Raw genomic sequence first — 27,632 nt, 5'->3', positions numbered from 1 at the left:
GGTCAAAATGTCTTTCAGGGATGATGCAAATCTCAGATATCTGAGATATCTGCAAATCTCAAAGACTTGCTTACTCTATAGCATTCCCCAAATTGGTACAAGAGTAGGCAAAAATGTTTCATGACTATGAAAGTGGGTAGTGCTGTATTACTGCTAATTACGATTAATGGTTGAGATACATGCACCTTGTTTTGCACATCCATACGAAGAACATCAAAATGATGATAAAGAAGAGAAGACAATGTAGTAGGACTACCACACTTAAAGAGGGAATATAGAATCATAGAATGGTTAGAAGGGACCTTAAAGATCATCCAATTTCAATCCCCCTGACGTGGGCAGGGACACCTTCCACTAGACCAGGTTGCTTAAGGACTCATCCAACTCCAACCAACCTGGCATTGAAACAGATATGGAAAAAAGAACTGCTTATGTGAAATGCTTAATAGATTTCAGAATTATAGATAATAAATATGAAATCACAAGTTAGTTATTTTGACTATTTAAAACAATTATTACAAACAATGGTGAGATGAACACTTCAGCAAAATCGTGTTTTTTAAAACAAAGCAGCTTTAACTACTTATATTTTCCAGTTCTATTGTAGACTTACTAGAAATCTTGTTATTTGTCAGGAGCTTTTGCTGCCTCCTGACTCATGGTTTGACCCAATTGTGCATTATGTACATGTAGAAGAGCTCCTGTCTTTTCCTGACGGGGTGCATCTGAGAAGTCACCGACCGCAGAACACTTGCGTTATTACCCAGCACCGTCAGCTTCGCCGTCTCGATGGGACAATGCAGAGATCAGCCTAAAGGTCTTCAGCTCCCATGGGCCACGGAAAGAAAGATTAAAGCACCTCTGAGTTCTTCTCAGAAGCGGTAAGATAAATATATCTCATTGGGGTTTTTGTACTGAGGATTTTTTTTGTTGTTGGGTCAACTCATAAACTTGGCAGGGTTAAGAGGAAAGTCATAAAAAGTGGACAGGAAGGAAAAAATTGTTTCAGCTAAGTGAAAATTTGACTGAAGCAAGTAAGGATGTATGGAATGACCTGACTGCATGGGATATGCCAGCAGTTTGTCAGAGATGGAAAATGGAAGAGTAAGGAAGAGAACTACTGCTCCTTTCTGCTACTTGTTATTATCTCACTGTAGGTGAACATCACAAGCAACTATTCATGTGAACAGAAATTTGTGGGTGACACGCTTTCTTGGCAAATTGCAACCAGTAATTTTATTTAATTTTTAATTTTAGATTTTTAAATTAATGGAAACAGCTATGCAAAGAGGAAAAACAATCCTTGGGAAAGAGAACACTGTTCTACAATGCACTGTCACTTCTTTCTCCTAGAACAACTCTTACCTAGCAAAGGGCAAACTCCCAGAACATAAAGCCCCTTACATAAGTAATAGTTTTAACATTTTTCATGGCTGTGGTGTCATGATTAGCATTGAAAATAACAGAGTAGAAGTGAGAAGGAGCTTTAGCAATGCACTGAGTCTTTTTGGGTAAGAGGAAGCAGAATAGGCCAGAACAAAACAACCCTGGGAAAAAAAAGTAAATCTGTTTAATTCACCAAGCAGAAACAAGGAACTTGTTTCTGTTCTTCTGCATTCTGCAGACCTGAAAATTATGAGAAAGGACAGCACACAAAAACTCCCCTTAGTAAAAATTCACTTCACCCACTACTAGCATAACAAAAATAGGAAGTGGCTTTCTACATCTTTCCCTCTACTCAGACTACTCTTGGGCTGGCCTTTCTGACAGAGTTCAGCATACCACAGGCTGACCTACTTCAGAACAAGTGGGTCATGATGCAGCTTTAAACCAGGAAGCCTAAGCCCCACTCTCCTCTGCAAACAAGCGTGTTTGAGTCAGAAACACTTCTTTTATATTATCCTTAGGATGGTACGTTGGCTCAAGAGAGGATTTTTCAGAACCTGTGTTGGCAGAAAAAACGCAAGGTTCTCCAAAGGAAGTTCTTCATTGTAACTGCACTGATTTTGTTTCACATTGTCTGTCAGCGTTCCCTTCAGCACTGTAAATAAATCTACACCAAAAGTGTTCAAAGCCTCTTGAATACAACCAAAGAGTTTTATACTATCTGAACTTTCTGCCTCCCCTGGAAGCTGCTGACATAAGCAAAAATGCACAGGGAGCAACTGCTATATAAATTATCTGTCCAGGCTGATATCATCAATAATTTTGATCCTGTATATAAAAAATGTATGTCTCAGCATTTAATTTTTATTTCCAGTGTAGATATTTTTGAACTCCCTACATGGTGCATTCTTTGAAGTCAGCCTTTCATGACTCAGAGGTTGTGTGCACTCTTTAGACACTGAAAAAATAACCGGGCAACAACTTTGTCCCAGCAGTCTGAAGATACCTTCTAAAAGTATGCAGTAGTTGCCTGTTTCCATGAACTTGAAGAAAAGTTGCATTTCTCTTTAACAGTCAATGGTATGGACAGGAGCTCAGTCTGCTGTATCATCAGAATCCCTCTTATCTAGTCTCCAAGTAAAAATGAAATAGCAAGTCCTTCCATGCACTCCCTCCCCACAGTTTTCCCCTTTTCCCCTAAAGCCTCCTCAGGTAATCCTACTGGTGCTACAGCTCTGTTCTGTCTTGTCAGAAGGACACTCTGTGGTCATTGTACATGTCTTTTGCACCCAGGCCTCTCTTGGGTAGCACTGTGGGAAAAGCTTTGTGTCAGCACAGAGTGAGCTCCTTGTCCCTCTCAGGTGGTCAGCAGTGCTTTCTAGTGACTGTACAGTGTGGAGCAAACAAGGCCATCCCATCAGTGCCTCTCTGGGCCAGCCTGGAGAGCAGGCACAGGGCTCAGAGGGATTGACTTCTGCCGTGACTCCACTGCAGAAGCAAGGAAAGAGGTGACAGCTGAGGCCTGATTTATCATCTCGTGTCATTATTGCATCCTAATTACAGGTAAGGACAAACTGTGAAGTGTCTATGAAGATTTGGAGCAAGAAAGTGAGGGGAAAACGTACTGATCAACAGGTACTGATGTCATGGAGCTTTGCAGTCCTTCCACTTCCCTCCCCTGTTCTGATTGTTTTGTTTAAATATGACTAAAACAATTAAATGTAGTACTTCCAGTTGGTGTTAAGTAATAATGAAGGTACCAGAAAGGCTACATGAATCTGTGTTTATGATGAACTAATAATGTTTTAAGGTAAGAAGCAGTGTCCTTGCCCCAGTTGTTTGTTCACATAATTTAAGTTAAACGAAGAGAAAAATATTTTTATTCTGAATTTATAATCTGGGTGAATAAATTTTATGCTAAATACAAAAAGTTGTTAAGAAATTGGAGACCACCAAGATTTGGGGTTGCTCAAAAAGCTATTTTTGAATAGGGTTGGTCCAAGTAAGTCGGAAAGCTGTTCAGATTCTTTTCAATAAAAATATTTCTTATCTGCCTCAAGACTTTCCATATACAAACAAGATAAAAGACTTAAAACAAACAAATGGGAATGAAAAACTCAAAGACCATTTTGTCCCCCAGGCGTGTCCTGAAGTCTGGAATTGGCCATTGTATTTTATTTCCTGGCTTTCAAAAAACCAAAGGACTGTCTTCAAAGTGAAGCTGTAGGGAGCCATATGGGTGGTTTTGGAAAAGTCATGTGTTGTTAAACACTGAGTGGGACTGTCTTGTATTGATCTATTGTCAACAACGTGGGCTATGAGATTGGCCAAATGAGAATGTGTTTACTGCTTCCCCCTATTGATGCTCTACAGCCATTTCAGCATAAGCTCGACTCAAATTTTTCATGCTATTAATGCATTGTCTTCTCGTGCTTCCATATTGGTTTTCTCTTTTCAATGACATTTTTTCTTCTCTTTTTGATGAAGTGCACATGCAAAGAAAGGCAGTGGAACTGATGCAGGGTGTGGGGCACGGCCTGTGGGGAGCAGCTGAGGGAGCAGGGGGTGTTTAGATGGGGAGGAGACTGGGGTGACACAATCACTTCCCAGCTCCCTGAAGGGAGGCTGTAGTGACCGGGGTGGGCCTCTTCTCCCAGGGAACAAGTGACAGGATGAGAGGAATGGCCTCAACTTGTGCCAGGGTGTGGTTTAGACTGGATATTGAGAACTGCTCAGGGAATTGGTGGAATCACCATTCCTGGCAGTGCTCTACAGGCATGTGGCTCTTGGGGACATGGTTCAGTGGTGAACATGGCAGTGCAGGGTTAATGGCTGGTCTCTATTGCAAGGCCTTCTGCAGCCTTAATGATTCTGTGATTCTAAACTGTATTTTCATAGTTGACCTTCAGTATCTCTTTTAAAAAATCAAACTGATTAGGTTTTTCTTTCTTTATTTTTAAAAAAATTTAATTAATCTTTGCTCTCTTTCTTTCATAAGCAACTAGTCGCTTTCCAAAAAGCTTTCACACGTTGGCTACACGGTCACTATAGTAGCTCTTCAGCACTCCGAATTTTATGTGTGTATTTTAGCGCACTCCTTCCTAGATCCGCTCCTTTCCTCCCAGCGGCGCAGCCCCGAAGCCCTCTCAGCCCCGTACGGATGATGCAGTGCCCAGCGCCAGCACCGGGGCGTCGGCACTGACCGGGCTGCACGGCTGCAGCAGCGCTCCCGCCATGGCGGGCCCGGCCCCTCAGCCCCGCGCATGCGCCCCGGGCCGTTGCCATGGCTGCGGGCGGACGCGCGGGCCGGGCCGGCGGTGGCGGCGATGGCGCTGAGGCGGCTCCTGCTGCGCTACTTCCCGCCGGGTGCGGAGCGAGCGGGGCTGGGGGCTCCGGGCGCTGCCGGCGGCTGTGCCGGGGCCGGAGGGCGGGAGCCTGCGGGTGTGGGGCGTGCGGCGGGGTGTGCGGGCTGCCCGTCATAGCGGGGCCCCTCAGCGGTGCACCCGCAGCCGGCCCGAGCGGAGCGGGGCTGCCGCCGCTTGTCCCGGTGCCTGCCTGGGAGGCTGCAGCGGGGAGCGGCTCATCGCCCGTCGGGGGTGTAATCAGTGACTTACTGCGAAGTCAAAGCAGTCTTACTCGCATCACAGTAAGGAGTCTAAAAAGTCAACGGTGACTGTAGATGGCACGGGGGAAAAAAAAAGTGCTTGTGTTTTTAAATGGCTGTTTAGCAAAAAAAGTTGCCGCTCTCTACAGCTACCTGAAAGGAGGTTGGAGCCAGGTGAGGGCCGGTCTCTTCTGCCAGGCAGCCAGTGAGAGGATGAGAGGATTGTCTTTAGCTGTGCCAAGGGAGGTTTAAATTGGATATTAGGAAGAAATTCTTCACAGAAACAGTGATCAGACGGGTGAGAGGGCTGCCCAGGGAGGTGATGGACTCATCATCACTGAGGTGTTTAAGGACTGGCACTCAGTGCCAGGGTTTGGTTGACAAGGTGGTGTTTGGTCCTGGGTTGGTTTTAATGATCTCAGAGGCCTTTTCCAACCTAGCCGATACTAATTCCTATTTTTGTTCCTTCATTTTTAAATTTTCTGAGTGGAGCCATGCTTTGAAAAGCAGTGCTGCCAGACTGGCATGGTGTACCCTGTACTCAGGTGACTCAGTGAAATTTCAGCCGTGAAACAAGCTGGAGACAACCAGCTCGGGAAGTATATTAGAAAAAGGATCTTCTTTTCAAATTCAAAAACTTGCCCACTATCTGCCAATGGTTTGTGGCACAGGCTTTGTCTCCAGCTCGACAGAAATATCCACAAGCAATAATCATACATTACATGGATGGGTTACTTATTGCAGTGCCAACACATAAAGAAATGGAAGAAGCTCGTGGCAGTGTAGTCACAGAAGTGTGACTTTTCCTATGAACTTTGTGAAATGCAGAATGACACAGAAGTTAATCTAAGTTGTCTTTTCCCACAGAAAGTCAAGGAGCAGCTGAGCCCTTTATTAGCTGTTTCAAAACAGGAAGCCATGTGGTTAAACATTTTAATACTCCAGTTCAGTGGAAGTTGCAGAGATGCCAGAGCAAACCTGGGAATGTAAAGTGTTTTAATGATTTTTGATACCCTACTGCACTCAAGCCTTTGCAAACACTAGAATAAATATAAATAATAAGTTTTGTAAAATGTTTCCCAGACTTCTTGGAACACCAAACTACAGCAAGTATCTTGAAGACAGCTTCTTTAAAATTAATGCTGATGAAATGATACAAAAAGCTGTTGGAAAAAAAGATCTTGTTCATTTCTAGAATAGAAGATAGCTCAGAAATAATATTATTTAACATCTTTTTTCATATAAGCATATCAGATTTGTTCATCACCATGCTTACTGTCAGCAATAACAGCTAACCTCCTTCCAGCTCCAAGAACTGGAACTGCGTCTCCTGCAGTCAGTAGAGCTGTGAAAGTGGAAGTGCTGCTGTCTACAGCACGTGTTATAAAACTCCAGAAGTCTAATTATGACCTGTTTATCACTTGTTTTTAAAGGAATTATTTTGGAATATGTAGAAGGTGGTGAGTCAAAGACCAGATCAATAGATCTGCTCCATCTTAGACCTGAGTAAGTATGTTGTTTCTTCAGATAACAGCATTCTTTATCTTTTTATAGCATGTTCATGTACAACTCTATTTGACTGTGTTACACATAACTGAGATCAGCTATTAGGAGGAGCCTATGTGCTCTGGTAGGAAGGGCTTCAGTAACAAAGTGCCACTGTTAAATAAAGTTACCTAAATCCATGGAGTTTATTAGGCAGAAAGACATGAAGTAATGATTGTCTTAATATCAGCATTGACATGGAAGAGGCCTTGCATGTAAGCCTGTCCGTAGATAGTGTAAGCTGGATATGCAGGATGAAAAATCCCAATTTAAAAATTATTGAGTTTTGTCTACTTAGGACTGTCCAGTATAGTGCTGGGGGTAAAACCTACCAAGTCTCTTTGTAAAAGAAATAAGTTGTCTGGTGTTACTGAACAGGAGTATAAACACTGAGAGGATACTCTTTTATGATGTACTGGCTCCCATTTAGAAGTCTGATGCAGAAAATCCCGTTAGACTTGAATAATTCCCATACTAACAGAAATGCTTGGCTTTCTTGCTAAGCTGATTTTAAGAGTGTATTGTGATTTGACTGCTGGGTATTGTCAACCCTTAGTTTCTCACAGAAAGCCAGAAATCAGTGGTTGTCTGATGGAATGGAAGGAGGATCCAGTTCCACAGAGCAGCTGTGGCCCCCTCACTGGGGGCTCCAGGGACATCAGTACACTGCAGCATGTATAGTTACTGACAAAACTAAGAGCTGTAAAAACAGCCATAGATTTCTAAAGCCACAGACAGAGATGAATTTAAGACTTTGCATACATAATTTATCTTGTTACTACTTCATGGGCAATTTGTTTGGAATTTATGAAATTCCAGTATAATTCAGATATTTAAACTGACAGTTTGGGACACACATCTCCCATGCCTGATCCTCCATGGAAATCATTTGAAAAGATAAATTTCTTGCCAAGCTACAATTTTTAAAAGTTGAATTTTACTGTACAACTTCAGTAAGAGAGGGAAGGAAATATAAAAACCAAGAAAGATTTATTTCTTTAGGCCTTTACAGAATGAGATAAATGAATAACATTTAATTGCTTACTTCAATTTCTTGGCAAGTAAATAATATTCTTTGGTTTAAATTCATAATTGTTTCCAGAGGATGGAATGTGGTGGGTTTGGGGTATTTATTGAGTTTGTTTTTGTTCTTTTCTCATAATTAGCACAGATGTTACAGCCTTAGTAGAAGAAATCCAGAAAAGAGAACCTCTCATCACAGCTTCCTGCTTGGAACATATCATACATCTAGTGCAAAGATTGCAGGAGAAGCTAGGGGAAAAACAGAATCACAAATTCTCTCTTTTTAAGGTCAGAGGCATCTTTAAAATAATTTTGGGCATTTGTGGGGGTTTAAGTTGTGATACTGTGAGTATGTTTTACTGCTGTGTATTGTGCTGTATGACTGATTCCCTGGCACTTTTCAATCCTCTCTACACTTTTAGAGCAGCTGAGTCTGGCTTGTTTTTTCTGCCAGGAATTCCCCTAATAAAGCTGAGAGGTATAACTGCTCATAGATCTTGTTTAGCCAGGCTTAATAACTAGGGTGTGTTTTAGATGGAGAAAAATCAATCTTTTATTTGTTGAGTAAGAGTTTGTGGGCCAGCAACACCCATAGTTACATTTAAACAAAACCTGTAAATCGACCCCACGTAAATTAGCTGTTGGGAAAGCACCAAAATATATTCATACATGTGTCTACTTGTTCTTCATTTTGTGAAGATTGTGGGATTTATGCTATTATTTTATGGGGTTTTATGCTACATGCAGTTGTCATTACAAATCCTGGTTTTCATTGCTTTCTGTCATTACTGTTATCTTTAAATATTGATAAATTGATTTTCAGCTTACAGACCAGACTTGAAATATTTTTTTCAAACAAATAGGAATTTTAAGAACAATTATTACAGAGACTTTTCAGAGCTTCAAATCCAGGATTGAGTATGTCAGAAGGGAATAGGTTGAACTGTATTTAATTGTGGAAATGAAACTTTCTTTGAGATATTTCATGCTACAATCTGACATAGTTAAACGTTGTATCTTTATTGTGTCAGCAGATGGCAATGTGTAGCTATTAAAGTGTTGGTCAGTGCTGTGGCGTTTATTGTTACCTTAAATTAGAAGAGGAAAAGAAGTTTTGTGTTGGTTTGTTCAGCTATGAAACCCCTTGCATTCTCCAAGGTATAACTTTGGTTCTTTTGACCAACAATACTCATCTGGGTGAATTCTGCAAAGAAAGATGTATTTAACCTTGGAAACAGAGCTATGTAGCAAGGCATCTTGAATTAAAAAAGTTTCTCTTCCAAGTTATCCTCTCAACTGAGGTAATGCCGTGCTTTTCAAAAGCTTCAGAAATTGTTTGTTCATCACAGAGACTGACAAATCTCCAAATGCTTGTTCAAACTTGAGTGTAAATAATGTATTTGTTCATTGTTGGGTGTAGTCCTGTGTCTGAGCTTCTGTATTTGGAAATAATAGAAGCAGGCAAATCCAATCAGTGCTAGATTATTTCCTTCACTCAAGAGTGGTTAGAAGTGTGTGAAAAAAACTTTTTTGTTGTTCAGTTTCATTTAAGGCTCCTAAATGAAATATGAGTACCAGGTCCTTCTGAGATACTAATAAAATAGAAGAGATGGGTGGGAGTGAGATTTTTTTTTCTTTTCCCTGAAAAAATGTTCCATGTGTGCATTGTTTGGAAAGGAATGGTTTTTATTCCTGTTGCACTGGAGTATAATCTGAAACAAGTGTATAAGTGTCATCTTTTTGTTATTTCCAGTGATTGTGGTGATGGTGGTGTGTTAGGTACCCTGCAGAGAAATTAAGTTTTATAGCAATTTCTCGGGTTTTAAACTATTCCATGGCATGGGATGATATAGTAATTTGCAGATTTTTATCTTAGGTACAGCTGTAGCAGATTTTGCAGAACTGAGGTATATTTTTTCTAATATTGCCTTAGGGTTTGATTATTGTGTCATTTGCACAGGTAATTCTTGCTGGCTCAGAGTTCTGTGGATGAAGCAACAGCAGCACTGGGCATTGGAAGAACAGAATTACTCTCATAATCTGAAATTACATAAAAAACCATCTTGTTTTCCTCCCTTTTTTCATAATTTCAAAATAACTTTGTTGTTCAGAGCTGCTTGCATGTAGTCCCAAAACGTTATGGGTGAGATTTCCATAATAATATGCAGAAAGATATTGTGGCTTTTTTTAAAAAACATAATATTATTGTCATTTCCATATCTTGATTGCCCATTCCCACTTGTGTAGCTGAAAGTACAACTTGTGTTGCTTTCTCTAGAGAGCAGAAATTGCTGTTTCTATACCATAAAATGCATTTTCTGTTTCTCTCTCCCTCTCAGTCCTTCACTTATCAACTGTTATTTCCATTTTGATGAATCCCTACTCTTCTGAGTAGAAGATCTATGAGCCTTTCTCATTTTACTTTTGGAGACAGGCAGCTTGGAAAACTTGAGATAAGCAAAAAAAGTTGAAGCTCTGGTAATATGTCAGTGATTAAATCTCACTGTTCATAAAGAGTTTCTTCTTCATTCTTACACTACAGAAAAGACCTAGTGAACCACTGGGGTATTTCAATGTCCCTTTACTTCACTGTCAGCAATTGTGGTGATTTCCCAGTTTATGATTTTATTATGGTTTAGACTTGAGGAGAGGGCAGCTTCTAATAGGTGAAAATTTTTCAAGTGCAAACTATGATTTACATAAGCCAGTTTATTCAAACACCAACCAGATTATGGGGTTTTTTTGGTTCTTTTTAAAGTATCATGGCATGGTGACTTCCATTGCAGTATCTGAAACTATTTTCACCTCTGCTTAATAAACCTTAATATGTGTTACTATGGCTATGGGCTTGTTCACATGAATGATCCTGTGTGTCTGATTAAAGCATTGTTAGAAAACAACCTCCACAACCTACACAATCCATGCAGACATTAAAGTTGAAATTCTGTTTTGGAATTTTGTCTTGCTGAGTATCTTTGTTATGGTTTTGCACACCTTGTCATGACCTCATAAGACAGTGCTGTAACTTATATTGTTATAAGCTGTAGCTTATATTTCTTTTTTCTTCCTGTTTTGTACAACAAAGTCAAGTGCCAGCTGGAAGCATCTCACACCCTTAAAGTCTCAAATTTAACTGGATTTCTTGGTTCACTGGCTAAGGCTTAATATTAGTTGAGATTTCTTTCATCAGTGATCATATAGTCTTCATGGTCTCCTCTTTTGTTTTGCACATTCAGCTCTGGTCTAGGGTTGTTTTGCTGGTCTTGGAGAAGGTGAAGAAAATGCAAACATTGGAAAAAACCAGTTCATTGAAATTAAGTATAAATTGAAATCAGTACTATATAACATCTTCAGTGGTAACCTGATGATTAATGTGGGATTTATTCTCCTCTAACAGGAGGAGGAGAAAAAATTAATCTGTTGAATATTTTGAGCAATTTTGTTTATTTTTTTAGCTTCAAATGTTTTTCCTCTCACTGCCTCCACTTCTATTTCAGGTGCTTAGAACACACATATTGCCTCTGACTAATGTTGCATTTAACAAATCTGGTTCCCGGTAAGTTGTTTTTCAAAGTCAAAGTACCTAATCATTAATTGAAGTTTTGTACTTGTAAATTAAATGGTAAGGAAACTTCAGTGCTCTTATCTTGCTGCAGAAAGGATTCAGCTCTGCTGCTTATAAGCAGCTTTGGGCATAATTGGGGATTATATTTCAGGCCTCTGTGGAAAACCCATGGGAGATGCAAAAAAGTAGCAGGTGAGATTCAATTTATGTAATTTTTTTCTTCCAGAGTCATAGTCAGTTCACAATTACCATATTCCAGAAAGAAGCACCTTTATGGCCATTAACTAAATATTGCTAAAGCTGAATGAGTCTTTGACATGAACTCATTTGGGAATTTCACTGTAGTGAAAGTGTAACTTTCGTGTTAATTGATTTCACTGTGGACATATGTCTTATCAGTTTTTCCTTCATGCCTTAAGAACAGCAGCATGCTTTCTAATTAAAATACATTAAAGATTAGAGAAAATGTGGTTTTATGCCTTAAATGTTAAAAAGAAAGAAGAAAAGGAACGTCTATGGTCATAAATCTGTATTTTTGAATACAGATTTAGGGTCTGAGACAATGCTAGCTAAAATCTGTGGAAATAAATAATTTGGCAGTGCGTTGGGACCAGTAAGATATTTGCTGTATTCAGAAATGACTTTCTCTTTGCTTTAGCTTTATCACTGGAAGCTATGATAGAACCTGCAAACTGTGGGATACAGCATCAGGAGAAGAGCTGCATTCGCTGGAGGGACACAGAAACGTTGTCTATGCAATAGCTTTCAATAATCCTTATGGGTAAATAAATTTCCTCTGAGATTCTTCATAATTGCTAGTACTGTTATTTTATAAATACTCTAACTGAGAATAGACTCTTTTAAATTGAAAGAGTTCAGCTTCTGAGTTTGTAGAGTTCAGCTATCGCTAATCACTGTGGGATGACACTGTCATTATTTGTACAAGAGATCCATTCAAACATGCTATCTGCTATCATTTTTTAAAATTGAATTTAGAAATTCTAACCAAAAATTTAATTAGGTATTCAATCTTGAAAAAAAATATGAGTTAGTTGAATGTATCAAAACACAGTTTATTTCAGTAATATCTACATGACCAGATTGTGTTCTGAATGTCAATCATTCTCTTCTGCCTCCATGTAATTGTATGTGATGTGACAATCTGTGTTGCTTCAGTTAAGGAAAAAGAAGTGGATTTCTCCATTTGCCATTACAAATTCAATATTATTTAGGACATGATTTAGAAATGTCACAGCTTTTGAGTAATTTTTGTAAAATCCACAAGGTGCTGCTGTGTGAACATCAGATATTAATTTTTGCACCTTTTGTTTTCTTCAGTAATTTTTTGCCCTAGGTTGGAATTGCCACCTTTAGGTGAAGGGAATTACATGTTAGCTACTGAAGTTTCATTGCCATTTGCTTCCTGAGGAAGCTGTCATGTGGGAAAAAAACATTTTTTCTGTAAAGTAAGATAAATTAATTCCTATTTTTTCTGTTGAATCACATTATTGTCAGATGTCCTGTTTACCAGTTGAACAATACACAATTACCATGTTAAAATATTTGTTCTTACACTATTTGAAACTTCATCTCTTTCTTCTATATGAAAAGGAAAACTTAGACCCTTTTGTGTCAGTGTCATATTCTGATCTAATTCTTTACTTTATAAAACCATTTAATGAAGTTCATTTTTCTGGCTTGGCGCAACTAATGACAAAAATCTGTGCAAAGATCAGTAACTAGACTGCAACATAACAGTGGAGAAGGAACATACAGTGAGACAAAACCTTAAGAGAACTTTGAACTGCTTTGGTATTAAAAATTTGATAAAACCCCTTTTTTTTTTCTGCTAATCTTTAGGTTTTGGTACAGTGCCCCTTGGTACATTTTCTGGAGACTTCACTTTAGTCTTGCTCTAACTGCAGATGGTCACAACACTTCCACTGACTTCAGTGGGAGTAGAGTTCAACTTCTGAAATCTGGGTGAACTGCATTTATAATTGTTGGTAAACAGGTGTTATCTGATTAAATAACTTCTTAATAAATCTGTAAGTACAGCACAGCATCATTCCCTAAAGTAGGTCAGTCATCAGTTAGGAACACTCCTGTGCTAATAGATAGGCTCAGTAGCTCTCTTAGAAACTCCCTGTGTCTGCTCATTTTTTGCCTTGCTGTAACTTGTGTTTGTGAATTCCTGCTGCAGGATCTTGTAGTGTGGCAGCAAGCACAAAAGTGCATGGGAGTTTCCAAGGCTGGGTATTGTTTCTCTGGATTCTGCTGTCTCTGGAGTCAGAGGGTTTTTCTACATAAAAATTATAGGATTTATTTTTTCCTATCTAGTGACAAGATTGCCACTGGATCTTTTGATAAAACCTGCAAAGTGTGGAGTACAGAAACAGGAAAATGTTATCATACCTTCAGAGGACATAGTGCAGAAATAGTGAGTAGTGATGGGTATTTATTATTCCTTTGTGTTTCCTCACACTATCATTGATGACTGTGAGCTCTGACTCCCTGTGAGCCCCATGGAAGGCACAGTTTTTGTGGCACATCTATTCATACATCCAGGTCCTGTTAACATTTCTGCACTGCAAGGGAGGATAGTCTGACAGTTCTTGATATAGAATAAACCCCCATACACAGTTTGAAATGATATTGTTATTTTTACTTTGTTCTGATTTCCCTTGTTTGCTAAATGTTTAAACGTGGAAAAATACCATAGCAACTGGAATTTTCACTTTATTTTACATACTTTTTGTTTGATCACATATCGCATGTTTTCCTAGCTATCTTCCATTGCCTCTCACATTTGCAGAACTAAATATACAAGAACATCATTGCTTGTGTTGTTGTCTTTCACACAGAGATCTGTACTTCATGTACAGAACCAATTGGAGCTGTAGGGGAACAAGTTTCTGAAATTTAAAATGTGTTAACTGGGAATATGTGGGATGCTGAAATGTCAAAGATCTATGAAATTAAAACAGTTTAAGCTTAAAAATGCTTGGTTTCCTCTCCCATGCACTAGGACCCCAATCAGCAGCACCAAGTGCCTTGATGCACAACTTTCAGTTTGAAAGATCAGGGCAAAACCACTAAAACTCTGGATTTCCATGATGAATGGGGTTTTTGTTTGTTTTTTTAATAGCTATACAATCACTATTCAATGAAATACTGCTCAAAATGATTTCTGAAAAAACAATTTTAATTTAATTGTAGATTGAGAGGCTTTAACTAGAAAGAGATGAGAAGATAGTGGTTTACTATATTGGAATTTGGGGTTTGTTTCAGTGTGTTTTTGATTCTCTGGATGCTCTGAGTTACCCCTTACAATGGAGAGCATGTTTGCTTAGTGAGAAAGGCTGCAGTGGTTTTACTTCCACAAATCAGTCAGGTAAATATTTAAAGGTCTCTCCATTTTTTCTGACTTCTTTGGGGTTAGATTAGAACTGAACTGTTATGAGTTGTGCTGACAAGTAATTAGAAGGAGATAATTGCCAGCAGGAAATGATGTGTTTCTCTGAATCAGACCTGTTTCTGAAAGGCCATTATTGCATCTGATACATTGCTGGCAAGGGCATGCCCATAGTTACTCAAGATGAAAAAACTGAGCTGCTGCTTTCCTTTTTTCATGGCACCTGCTATTCTTTATTTGCAGAGCAATCACATTGAATAATTACAGAAAATGGGAGGGTGAATACATGGTTTTTTAATGTGAGAAATTAATTAAAGTAGTTGTTGAGCTTTTATTCTTGCTTTTTCTTAACTATGATGTTGTGGCAATGCCCTTGACAAATGACATTGATAATGACACCTGGTAGGGTAGGAGTGCACAGAGTGTGTTTGTGGGTACACAGAACTGTTTGCATGATTTTTGCCCCAGTCTCATCAAGGAACAGAGAAAACCTACCAAATGATAGTGCTAGACAGCACAGTCAGACTGGACAGTAATTGGAGGATTTCAAAGAGTATTTTGAAATAAAGAAAACAAAGCATGTGCTTGCATGGAGTCCACTTGGTTTGAGTACTTATCCAGAATTATGTGGTAAGGATTTGTTGGAAGAATTCTGCAAGTTTTCTGTATGTCATAAAATATTATCAGACCTTTGTCTTATTTAAAAATATTAATCCTGACCCTTGTTTAGTTTATTTAGAAAATATATATGAATGGATTCCTTTAAACTTTTTCTATCCAATGTTTCTTGCTGCAGGTATGTTTGTCATTTAATCCTCAGAGCACACTGTTGGCAACTGGAAGCATGGACACCACTGCCAAATTATGGGATCTAGAGAAAGGAGAAGAAGTAGCCTCTTTAAATGTATGTTTGCATTTCTTATGTTTTCAGAGGTGTTCCTTACTTAGTTTTCCAGCTGAGATAAATAACAGTGTAACCATTCCAGCTGTTTCAAACCTTGCAGTTCTTTTACCAGGTAATCCCATAGTAACTACAGTTCCAAAACAGAATAAGAACACTGGAAGGGAATGAGAAAGCTGTGATGTTTTATGAGTCCTATTTATCAAAAGACAAATTTTCTCATTGCAGTGACATTACTGCTATAGATTAGAATCCCTTCCATTACTTGTTAAAACCTGCTGCTCTACAGTCAGTTGTGAGCTCCTCTGTATGGAGAGGTAAACATGGGCAGAGGACAGCCATCCAGGTACCTCTAGATTGTCATCTCTCTTTGCTCTGCATGGCTTGCTGGCATTCCCCAGGGTCAGATTGGCCTCTGCTGCTTCAGTGCATTTCTCTCACATAAATCCTAAGACATATAGTGAATAAGCTTCCTGTTTAAGTGGTGTGCCTGAGTTTTTGCAGTTGCTGGGATATTGACTATTCCTCAGTCAGGTAGATCTTTCTGTCAAAATTGTGGTATACTGGACAAGACAGTAAATAAAATAGTGATGAGTTATGGAAGGATTATGCTGCTGGTAAAAGACTACATATTAAACTATATTAATGGAAAAGTAATAATTTGTATTCTCATACTCCTTTTTAAAAATTCTCTTAGGGGCACTCAGCAGAAATTATTGCTCTGTCTTTCAATACCACTGGAGACAGGATCATCACTGGCTCCTTTGACCATACAGTGGCAGTATGGGATGTTGGCACTGGCAGGTACTACAGCAGTAATAAATATAATTTTACTTTGCATGATTTCAGGACAAACTAAATAGAAAATGTTGAGCTGCATCTTACAGAGCTTGTATTTAATTTAGAGTATATGTTCTTTGGTCTTGTAATTTGTTACTACTGTTCTCTTTGTTCTTGTGAAAAGGAATGCTGCTTATGAAATGCTTTTATATGTATTCTTTGTTTCAAATTTCTGTCTATCTTATGAGTACTAAAGAGGTGGAAAGACTGGACTGACCCTGACCCTAGAGGGTGTATTTTTTCCTTCTCACCATCCTTTGTCAATATAAATTTACAATGTGTTCTCCTTTGACTGTAGAGAACAAAATCTCTTGATTGAGATGCCAACAAATAATAATGCAGCAGGTAAATATTAACTTGCATAATACTGACAAATTCACTTGTTTTTTCAGTGGGAAACTCAGTGTAAGTAAATTAATAAAATGATCAGCCTGATTATTGACAAAGTAATTTATGAAGATAACCATTCCATTTTGTTTACAGAGGTTGTGCTTTTTCTTTTTTTTTGAGAGAAAGGGGAATATCTCTGAAATTTATATATAAAAGGAAGGTGTGTATATAGTGATATCTTGGGATAACAGACAATATATATAAAAGTGAGACTAAGTGTGTGATTTATAAGTAGTGTACACACAGTGTATCATTAAAGGCTTGATCCTATAATCTTTGAGCTGATTCAACACCAACACTCATTCAGCAAATTGACCTTTGAATTCAACTTCCTTCAGCCTGATGTTCTTGCAAGTATTTTTGTGTGAAAACAACTTTTTGCAGCTTATTGTCTGAGCCTACTGTGAAATCAAAGTCTGGGGACTTTCATGTTGCTTTTTTCTATGAAATCAATATGGACTTCACATCAGGACCATTACCAGCAATGTAAAGGAGCAGATTCTCACTGGCAGCTCTGGTGATTAGCTAGTGGGCAATAGAACTGTTCCCAGGCCAGCAGTCAGCCTTTCAGATGGCACCTGGGCATGAATACATTTAGGAATAATGGAAAGTTGCAGTCAGAAAGACTGCCAGTAAATCATAATTTGCTGTTGACAGATTCAGGTAGATTTGCAAAAATCTTGTATGTGAGATTTTGTGTGCTTGTTTTTCACCATGTGAGTCACATGAGGTGTACAGCTTTCCAAATTTGAGTTTCTTCTGATTTTGCTGGCTGATGCTGCTGAGCACGTGCGTTCCTGAGTTTTATTCTGGGTAGGTGCCCTGAACTTCCCTGAGGGAAATTGATGTAGGCACAGGAAATCTGAACAAAGTTTGAGATTCTCTTCATAAAATACTATGATTTAGAAGAAAAAAAGGGTGAAGGGGGCGAAACACACTTTTGTAATCCAGGTCTGTATTTCCATGGCAGATACAGCCCATTGTAGTTCAGGTGAAGGTGTCTGCAGAGCTTCATTTGGCAAATCAACAGCCTGGTCCTGTATCTTGGGTCAGGGTGCTGGACACCAGCATGTGAGAGAGAAGCAGTTTCTCATTTGCAATTGTAGTCAAATACTAGAGCATGCATAGATCAAATTTCACTTGGAAACTGAAGGCTAAGGAAATGCTGTCATGACTAAAGTTGATTGCTTTTAATAAAGAACTTAAATGGAATTTTTTATGGCACTTCATAAGTCTTTCTTCTGTGTTCTTTCTATCTGATAATGGCTTCTCTGAGATCTTCTCCACATTGCTATTTATTCTGTTTATTGATCAGATTTTTATGTCAAAGCTTGAAGGCCTCACTGCCTTCTTGAAAATTAGAAGTTTAAGTTTTCAGCTTTTAAATTAATACTTCTTTTATGTATTACTAGGTATTTGGGCATTAGGTATTAGTAGTAACAGCAGTCTTGATGACCAAATGATATGTTTACAAAATTAAGTTTTCTTCTGTTACCAGCTTCTCGATTTTTTGTTTTATTTTAAAAAAATCAACACAATTACAACAGTGTAGACCTCACAGTGTTAGAAACTAAAAGGAGTAATTCTGTAAAATGCTAAGAAGGTAATCAAGTTTTTGTTATTATAAAAAATAGCAAATTCAAATGCTCAGGAAATTTTCTTTACTGTTCATTAAGCACATATATTAATTTGGCTACTCTTATATATCTTGTGCAATGAATAAAAACATTTTAATCACTTAAACTAATTTAGTTGTTTTTCTAGTCATTATTTATCTGTTATTTACAGTCTGCTTCTATTAATGATGCAGTGATACTAGCATTGTGATAATAACCCAATTTGCTAATCCTTTAATAGATGTATATCTCAATTAATCTTTTTTAGGCTTTGTTGCCTTACAGGCCATTAAATAGGAAGCAGTATTGGCTAATTGTAACCTCTCTACTCAGATAAAGCTGAATAATTTAATGGGACTTATATTGCTAGTCTTGTGCAGCAAGAAGATGAGGATTAATGAGGATTAGAAATCATATTTCAGTTGGGCTGTCATTTGCCTGTTATTTGGGAACATGCTCGCATTAAGTACCTGATTAACTTCCATTTGATCTTCAGTGGATTTTATAAAAGGTTTAGATTATATGGAGTTTTAAAGATGTACTGTTTTTACAGTTCATTGAAGTAGGATAATGGGAGAGTAATGTGGAAAAACTTGCTGTACTTGCTTAGCGTGTAGATGAATACAAGGAATCTGTTGCTGGTACTGAAAATCATCACATTTCACTGGAAATACCTTCACTAAAATATTTTTGAAAGAGAAGGGGGGAAATTTCCATTTTATTTTTTACTGCCTCTTTGAATGGTGAAGACTTGACACCTTAACTATACCATTCTCTAAACTTATAATTTATATGTGTATATAAAAATATACTCTATAAATGTAAATGATAATTTAAAGTATTTTTTTTGGTAGGTTGCTACATACTTTAATAGGTCACCGAGGAGAGATTAGCAGTGCCCAGTTCAACTGGGACTGTTCTCTCATTGTCACTGGATCAATGGACAAAACATGCATGGTAAGCTGGTTGAGTAGGTAGTGAATACAGTTACTTGACATATAAAATGTATCTTTTTTAAAATTAGGCATATCATTTTAAAGTAGTACATATAATGAATTAGAGAATTTACAACTAAATGTAAAACCTATAATCTTACTAATTTCAGTGCAGTCTAGTTAAGTCTTGTTTAATCAATGCACTGAACTAAAAAATGTACAGAACTTCATTATGGTAACTAAAGAATGACTCATTATTGATTTGTATTCAGCTTTCGTGTTATTGCATGTCAAACATCAGAAAGGGCCTCTACAAATTGCTCTATCAATCAGCTAGATATCTATAAAGTAAAGTAGTAAATTCCAAAGCAGCAATGCAGTGTCCCTGTTTGTGTGTGCAGCTGTGGGATGCAGTGACAGGGACACACATAGCGACGCTGGCAGGGCACAGCAAGGAGGTGCTGGACGTGTGCTTTGACTACGCCGGGCAGCGCATTGCAACGGCCTCTGCTGATGGTGAGTGAGGGGAACTGCTGGGACCTGCAGCACCAAACACCTCTGTCCTTCATCAGGGAGGGGCCTGCCTCTGCTGGGGAGCTGCAGCACCAAACACCTCTGTCCTTTCCCTTTGGCTCTGCTTTGAATGTAGTGATTTATTAAAAATATGGATATTGATCTAATACCAATATCCCACTGTGATGGACCAAGACTCTCTAACAGTTTAAAGTTAGAAAGTGTGTGTTTATTGTGGGATAGCTCCCAAATACACACTGCAATTTACAGGTGATTACAGAGTGCTTTTATCCATGCAAGTATTGAATACCCCTAATGCAAATGCATATTCATAACTTTGGTACATCCCATTCCCCACTTTGTATGGTAATTAGTTCAAAAGCTGTTATGCATGCGTAGTTTGTTCCTTGAAATGGGTTGGTGGTCCCTTTCATGGAGAGGGGTCCCAAAATGAGGAAGTAAATGAAGTCTTCCTCGTTCTGACCTTTCTACCTTTTCAATGCAAATACGACAAATGAACCCTTGGTAGATCTCCCATTCCTGTCTTCAACTGGTTTCAGAACAGAGGAGGCCTACAATTGTCTTATGTTCCTGAAAGCTGTTTATCAGTTTCTATATTCTTCATAATAAACCCAGCTAACCAAACATTATGTTGACAAGCAATCAATTATTAGTTAACTACTAAGTCTTAACTTCATCAAGGCCTACCCATTTATTTTGATTTTCTCCAATAAAGCTTATTCTCTAACTAAAACCTCAGCTCCACTAAAATCCCTAAATTCTTTAAAGTTTGTCTCATTAGCTTGATGAAGAGGAGGGCTTGATTCAAAACTGTCGACTGAGCAATGTTTGTTGCATTACAGAAATTGGGCATTCAACTTTAAAAGTTTTCTCCAGTGACAAAATTCTTATTTTCATACTTCAATCAACTGAACTTTTGTCTTTACCCTTTAACTTCAAACTTGGAAGGAAATATTTCACTTGTGGCTGGAAATACATTTTAAATGTGTACATAAATACCTTTTGAGGGGGTTGATGTGGTGGCTCAGATTTAGGCTTAAATGTAAAATATAGTTGGAATTTTACTGGTGGTTTTACTAGCAGGCTTTTCTAATGCACAGCAAAGGAATACACAATAAAGTGGTAGTGAAAGAAGCAATTTTGTTATTGGCATGCAGAAGTTTTGCATGTTTATTATTTGTCTAGGAATCATAATAAATAGTTTTCTGTATTCACCTGCTCAGTTATTTCTATTATACTGCATAATGACAATACTGTATTAGTTTTAGATACACAATTCCAGAAAGAGGCTACCGTACTGGATGGGGAGGACTATTTGGATCTATTTTCCTGTTCTTGCTATATTAAGAGAAAAGCCAATGTAAAAAAGATTCCTGATATTTAATAAATATCTTATTAAATATAATTAATAGATTATTAAATAATGAGCTATAATAAAAGCTTTATAAATATATTGTACAGGCATTCTGAAATAATGGGCTTCAGTAAGCTGTGTTCTATGTGGACCTTTGTATTTGTATGTTAGGAATTTTCCAGGAGAATGCATTTCTGGTCAGGAAAGGAAGTCAGTCTTTTCCACCCAGATTACAGATTCTTTTCAACATACTTTACCCCTGGAGGAAACTCTGTGAAGTTTGCCTTCTATTTCTTCCAAAATTAAACCTGAGGATGAGTTCCTTCTGACCTTATTCAAATGTTCTTACTGAAATGGGTGCTTAAGCATAACAATCACATATGGCTCCTACTGCAACAGGGTCAGCGAGAGTCTACAATGCAGGAACAAAACAGTGCATTGCAAAGCTAGAAGGGCATGAAGATGAAATTTCAAAGGTAAGTTGTGTGTGGTTTGCACCTTTTTTTCTTTGACTGTGTGTGACATCCAATCCAGCAATTATTCCATGATGCAGGAATACTGTTAATCATTATACCACCACATTCTTTAAGATTGATAGGTCTGGCTATGAAGTTATCTTTTCTAAAAGAACATTTCTTTTAGCTAAAAGCTATCAGGCAATGATTGTTTACCAATTTCCTACTTCTGAGCTAAGACAATACTGGGTGTGCTGCTCCTTAAGCAATTTTGAATTGTATGATAAACTGGTATTGTCTGCTTAGTGCTCAAAAATGTACCTGATTATCTGGAAATCCATGCAGTTATGGCCGTGAATGTTTAAAAAATATGGAGACTTACTATAAAATTAATTTTTTCCAGTGCAGATTCTGATGCTACAGAGATGTATGTTATTTAATGTAGAACTCTATAAAATATGTATAAATTTTACATTGGAATAATGATAACATCTAAATAAAGTTGCTATTTGGAAGTTATGTTCCTCTAGTAAGGTCATGGTATATAAGGCCTTTGTAAGTACACAAAGTTTTCAGCCACAGAAGTTTGCCAACATGACTCTAGTGGAATACTAGCCTTGACTTTAGCTAAAAAACTGAATGCAAGATTGCTGCTTTCTGTTTTCATCCCTCAATCACTTTGATATGCTTCTTTCTCTCGCATACTGACTTGCTGAGTAACATAACTCATTTCTGTATTTTTAAAGGTGTGTTTCAACCCTAAAGGCAATTGCATACTAACAGCCAGCTCTGATAAAACAGCTCGGCTCTGGGATGCTGCTACTGGGCACTGCCTTCAGGTATTAGAGGGTCATGCTGATGAGATCTTCTCCTGTGCCTTTAACTACAAAGGTGATACAATCATTACAGGTAACTAATATATTCTATTTTTCTTTCCTTTTTTTTTTTAAAGACATCTGAAATCTTGCTCTGGCAAAACAAAAATAGTCTGAAATTTTTCCTGGGACCAAATGCAGGTACCAGCAGTGACTTACAATATAGTCAAAAAAATCTAGAACTTCACTTCAGAACTGAGATTTGAGAATGTGGCCATGAACAAATTTGTGCAAAGGCATGGGCATGCCCTCCCATCACTCCAGTGGGCACATACCAGCACCAGAGCAGTGGCTAAGCCATTTTCTCACAATGCATTGCTATGAGGGAGGTGGAGATGAACAAAAGGCAAAGGAAGCATGCCTTTGGTGTATTTGGTACTGAACTCTGATCAGGTGTCCTTCATTTCAGTCATGGGATGCAGGATGATCTCAGCTGAAAGTATTGCCCTGGATTCTGCTGCCTGTTGCTAGTTGTAGAGAAAAAATATTTATGTGTCTCCTGAGTACATTGTTGATGTAGGTATTAACATGAATAGATAGACTGTGCACCTAAATGATCCTTCACAATGTGTGTTCATTACTAGGGAGCAAGGATAACTCCTGTAGAATCTGGCACTGACTGAAGAAAAGGATCCAGTTTGATGTGTGCCTGCCTACTTTGTGAGTTTCAGAGTCAATAAACTCAGCCTTTCAGATCTGTTTTATTTTATTCTCTTTGTTCACCTTCTGTTGAAGTAGAAGAGTTATCTAGATTTGATAGGTTTGGCTTAGATATGGCATCACAGAACTGCAGAGGTTGGAGGGGACCACTGGAGGTGATCCAGCACAACAGCCTGCCCTGCTCAGAGCCCTGGCATCCAACCAGGCTGCCCAGGACTGGCGTGGGTTTGAGTATCTCCAAGGATGAAGACTCCACAGTTTGGCTACACAACCTGCTTAGTATTTGATTACTTGCATAGTAAAGAAGAAAAGTAGTGTTTTTTCCCCTCTTGTGTTTTCCTTATTTTTCAATTAGTGCATGTTGCCTCTTCACTGAGTAGCACTGAGAAGAATCTGGTCTGTTATTTCAGTCACCAGAGGGAAATCACGATCAGTGAGAATGAATGCACGGGATAGCTCAGTTTCTTTGTGTATGATTTTTAACTTGGAATCTTTTTAATAAAAAAGCGCAGAGCATTATAGTAATCTCAGTTGTGGAAGGAGTGTTGGTACATGCTTGTTTTGAGGACTTTTGTATTACTTTTTTTTGTGTGTGTAATAAAATACTGAATTAAAATGCCAGTTTGCTTTTTGTAATGCAATGCCTCATTCATATTCCTGGCAAAAGCCAGCAGCCATTTATGAACTGCCTTGCTATTAACTATTGCATGTCTGCTGCAGTTAAACTCCCCTCTCATACTTGCCCACATCTTTCCAGTCAATCTAGTCCTTTCTGCTCAGTCCTCATTCTCCTATTTTGAGCAGAGGTAAAAAAAAAAATTAATATTAGTAGTGACTTAAACTTGGAATCTTGGCCTAGTGTTTAAGTCCAGCATGAAGAAACTCTGCTTGCCAAAGATTGGAATCCAAGGAAACAGACATAAATGGAGAAGTGGATGAGAAACACCTGCAAGTCATTTACTAGCCTGCAATGAGCTTTTAGCCAGGCTTTCCTCTCCCAGAAATTGCCAATAGGTTTCACCTGTGCAGAGCTTGCTCCACTTCTTGAGAGCACCTGGAAGGGCAGTTGCTCCTTGCAGGCATAAGTGAAGGAGTAGAACTGGCTGGTGTCCTCCAGCCGACTCAAAAGAAGGATGAAGAGGCCAAGAGGGAGAAAGAAAGTGTACAGCAGAGAATGAACTTGGAGGTACTTTCTTTATATTCTGTATCTCTGGCTGATTGACTTCTAAATGCTGTTAAACTTAGTAGGAAGTTACTAAAGCTGATGTGTTGGGACTACCTCTGAGTGCTTGCCAGCACCCTTGTGTCTAAATGAAGACACAAAAATCCCTGTCATCACTTGGCAGATTTCCTGGTTATTTCAAGTGGTGCTGTGCTGTGGGAGAAGTGAGCAGAGAGCTGCAGATCATTTAAAATGTAACTTTCACCAGTAGGTAAAGTGGCTGACACAAATGTCTTTGTAATACCTGTGGTGCTTCCTAGGTGTTTGTGCAAAATTTTTGAATGACAAAAATGTATCTCAGAAGGTTGGAATTGAAAGGGCCAGGAAGGGCAGTGCTGTTCTGTGTTGGTTTGAAATTGCTCAGTGTCCCTAGACTGATGGGCACCTGTGTCCTGGGAGATTTCCAGCTGACAAAATTGGAGGAAAATTACTATGGTGAGGTGTATGCAATTACTGCTATGTAGTTAAAAACTGAAATTTGACTTGCTGTGAACTATCACGAAGTAGAAAATATTATTTGGACTGTGATTAGAAACTAAACTCTCCTCCCACCCCCTCTTAATCTTTTAGTTTGGTTTTCTTCCTGTTGTGTCTTCCTTCATGATTTTTTTCCTTATACTATGCTAGTGAATCAGACATCTGTAATAGCTTTGGCTTCTAGCCCTTGTTCTATTTTTGCAAGAAATTAGAGTTGAGGTTTAATACAGTATGCATTAGACTGGCAGGCTATCTGGGTTCTATTTCTTATTCTTCCTTGATTCTTGAGTGTGTAGAACTGCTTTTCAGGCTGAATTATCTAAGTTTCCTGCTCATATGTGAAATATTTTCCCACCTGGTGTGATTCACAGCACTGCTGGAAAGGGTGCTGGCTTGGTACCTTGTAGGAGCTTCAGTCGTACTCTGGATATTCTCTGTGAATGCTTTGATGTTAGGTTCTCTGCACCTTGGTTTACTCACATGTGGATTTTGTAAATTATATATATAGGCATTAGGAATGTATTGCCTAAATGTAACTTGCTGGAACCATTCTGTGGGTCTGGCAGCAGCTTTATCCCTATCTCTGATTCCACTTTAGTCCCTCAATGAAAATGGTGAATGTGTATGTTCAAGCCCTTTTACCTGGCACTTTTTAAATCTGCATACCTTATACTATCCAAGTGTGAATTTAATCACTGTGTGGTTGGAGATGTAGCTTTCAACATTACCCTGAAATGCTGACAAACTTGGCTCCCTGTGACCTTATTGAAAAGGATTACCTCAGGAGAGCCCTGAAGTGGTTAGGTTTGTCACTGTAGAAATCATATTTGCTGCATTCTTTCTGTCCTTTAGACCTTTGAAATCTTTTCAGGATGAACCTCTGTGAATATGCAATTCTGTTTTTCTGGGAAAGAAGTTTGTGTCATGTAACTGCTCTAGGACAGAACATACCCTTCACAAGGACGGGGATTTCCATGTAAGCACATGATGTGTTCTTGGACTTGTGACGTCTGAGATACCAATTCTTGCTGAATAGGTGATGACAGTAATGCTCACACCCACTCATGTTTTCAAAGTGGCATTTTGTGTGAATTTCTTTTTTTTTTTTTGTCCCCTTCAGTGGGATCACTCACATTTCCTGGGTAGTTAGTAAAAGGATGTGGAAATATCTCCTGCTTCTATTTGCCAGTTTGCTGCACTTTCCTTTCTAATTCTTAGCTGAAGCTGGGAGGGGGATGCAGTACTCATCACCCAGCCCTTTCTTCTGCAAATTGTTTCAATTAGTTTGATAGTCCAGCTGTCTAATAGTGCTGTCTGTCCTGCTAAATACTGCACAGCTGCAAGTTGCCTTCTGAGGGCCTGTTCCTTGTGATGACTGGATTCAGAGTGGGTTGGCAAAACTGAAATACTGGTGTTCTAGGCTTGCTTATACATGGCAAAGGCTTAGGAATGGCTCTGACTCAGGTTCTTAAATTGGCTAGTATGGATGTGCTTTCCTTCTGAGCTGCAGTTTGTTTTATTTAAGTAGCTCATGTGGGTTCTTTATCAATGGACTGGTGAGCTTTTTCCCTCTGTCATTTTGAAATGTAGACTTCAGGATTCACAGTGGCATTCCTGTGCTTGTTTGTCATGCAGCTCTGCATGAAACAGAGCAAGAGCAAGTGTCAAACTGGCCTCTTCAGAAAAGTTATCCACTGAATTTAGCAGGTGGCTACTTTTATCACAGGCCATAAATGGTTCATTTACTTGAAGACAATAAAAATTTTCAGAGATATGAACAAAATTGAGGTAGATTGTAGTTTTTCAGCTTCTGGTAACCTTAACATTAAAAGAACCCTAAACACAAAACCATAAAAAATAAATCTTTTAAATATCTAATTCAAATACAGTAGAATTGCTTTTGAAGAGTAGCAGATCTACAGACCAAAGGTGGCTCTTCATTATGTGGGTGGTAGAATCAAGCCTGGGGTGGCAATGCACCTTGCCCTGAAGCCACCTCCAGGAAGGTGAGCACTGCAGCCCTGGCTGCTGCTTCCATGAGGCCTCTGATGGCCAGGGCATCCCTGAGACAGCTCTGCAAGAACTGCTGCAGCTCCCACTCAAACCTGTGTACAGTTCTTGCACCCTCTCATTTGATAGCTTCTCATCTCTTTTTGTTTTCTTTGAATCCGGCTCATGATTTTAATTTGTTGTATCCTAGTTTTTATCAAGAAAGATAGTGAGCAGCCACTCCTGATGTTAAAAACCTGTATCATGCTCATGCAGAGGGAGATTTTTACCTAAGGCTGTATGTTGTTCTCATTTGGGTGTATTCAATACCCATTTTTAAAAAAATGGAAAAAAAAGAAGAATGGACAAGTGCTTTTCTTATTTATTCAGTGAAGTAATGGTTTCCTTTTATGTGTAGCAGTAGATATACCTGAGGTATCCAGACAATATTGCAGTAAATGCTCCTGTGAACTTACACAAGGAAAGGGGAATGTCCAGAACTTCTCTCCCCACCCTCCTGCTCACTTGTGCAGGTACTGAAAGCAGCCAGAGTGAGCACTGATAGAGGCTTGTACATTGGGGATTATGGTGGGCACTCAGGGTATCATTTATCTTTATTTTGATACTAAGAATGTTATGTTTAGCCTTTTATCTCTTGAATGACTTGTGGAACCCAAGTAGCTCTGTCACTGAGATAAGACCTGGACCTTGCTCTGCCTTGTTTTGGTCAGAGCCATGGATCAGATTTGTCATTGAGAAGCTCCAGGGATGGCAGGCAAGTATTTAATAGGTCAAAAAAATCCATAGCTCATTTGTGAACATTTTAGAAAGGCAAAGAGGACACAC

At 38.6% G+C, this 27,632-nt stretch overlaps 1 protein-coding gene across 2 annotated transcripts; it reads left to right on the top strand.

The window, feature by feature from the left end:
* Window positions 1-4,681: 4,681 nt before the first annotated feature.
* On the top strand, window positions 4,682-23,679 carry DAW1 (dynein assembly factor with WD repeats 1). 2 transcript variants are annotated; one of them, XM_058031184.1, is made up of 13 exons: window positions 4,682-4,752; window positions 6,424-6,496; window positions 7,702-7,846; window positions 11,056-11,114; window positions 11,782-11,904; window positions 13,464-13,563; window positions 15,335-15,442; window positions 16,137-16,243; window positions 19,140-19,242; window positions 19,622-19,736; window positions 21,508-21,584; window positions 22,310-22,472; window positions 23,023-23,679. In XM_058031184.1, the coding sequence occupies exons 1-13, from the start codon at window positions 4,713-4,715 to the stop codon at window positions 23,055-23,057; spliced, it is 1,248 nt and encodes a 415-aa protein (XP_057887167.1). In that variant the 5' UTR covers window positions 4,682-4,712; the 3' UTR covers window positions 23,058-23,679. The 2 variants fall into 2 exon arrangements, with proteins under 2 accessions (XP_057887167.1, XP_057887168.1); XM_058031185.1 differs by lacking the exons at window positions 4,682-4,752; window positions 6,424-6,496; window positions 7,702-7,846 and adding an exon at window positions 8,632-8,716.
* The last annotated feature ends 3,953 nt before the right edge of the window (window positions 23,680-27,632 follow it).

This window comes from Melospiza georgiana, chromosome 10 (genome assembly GCF_028018845.1).
Source record: "Melospiza georgiana isolate bMelGeo1 chromosome 10, bMelGeo1.pri, whole genome shotgun sequence".
NCBI classification, from domain to species: Eukaryota; Metazoa; Chordata; class Aves; order Passeriformes; family Passerellidae; genus Melospiza; species Melospiza georgiana.
Note: the sequence above shows the minus strand (reverse complement) of the source record. Positions and strands in the feature narration are given on the sequence as shown.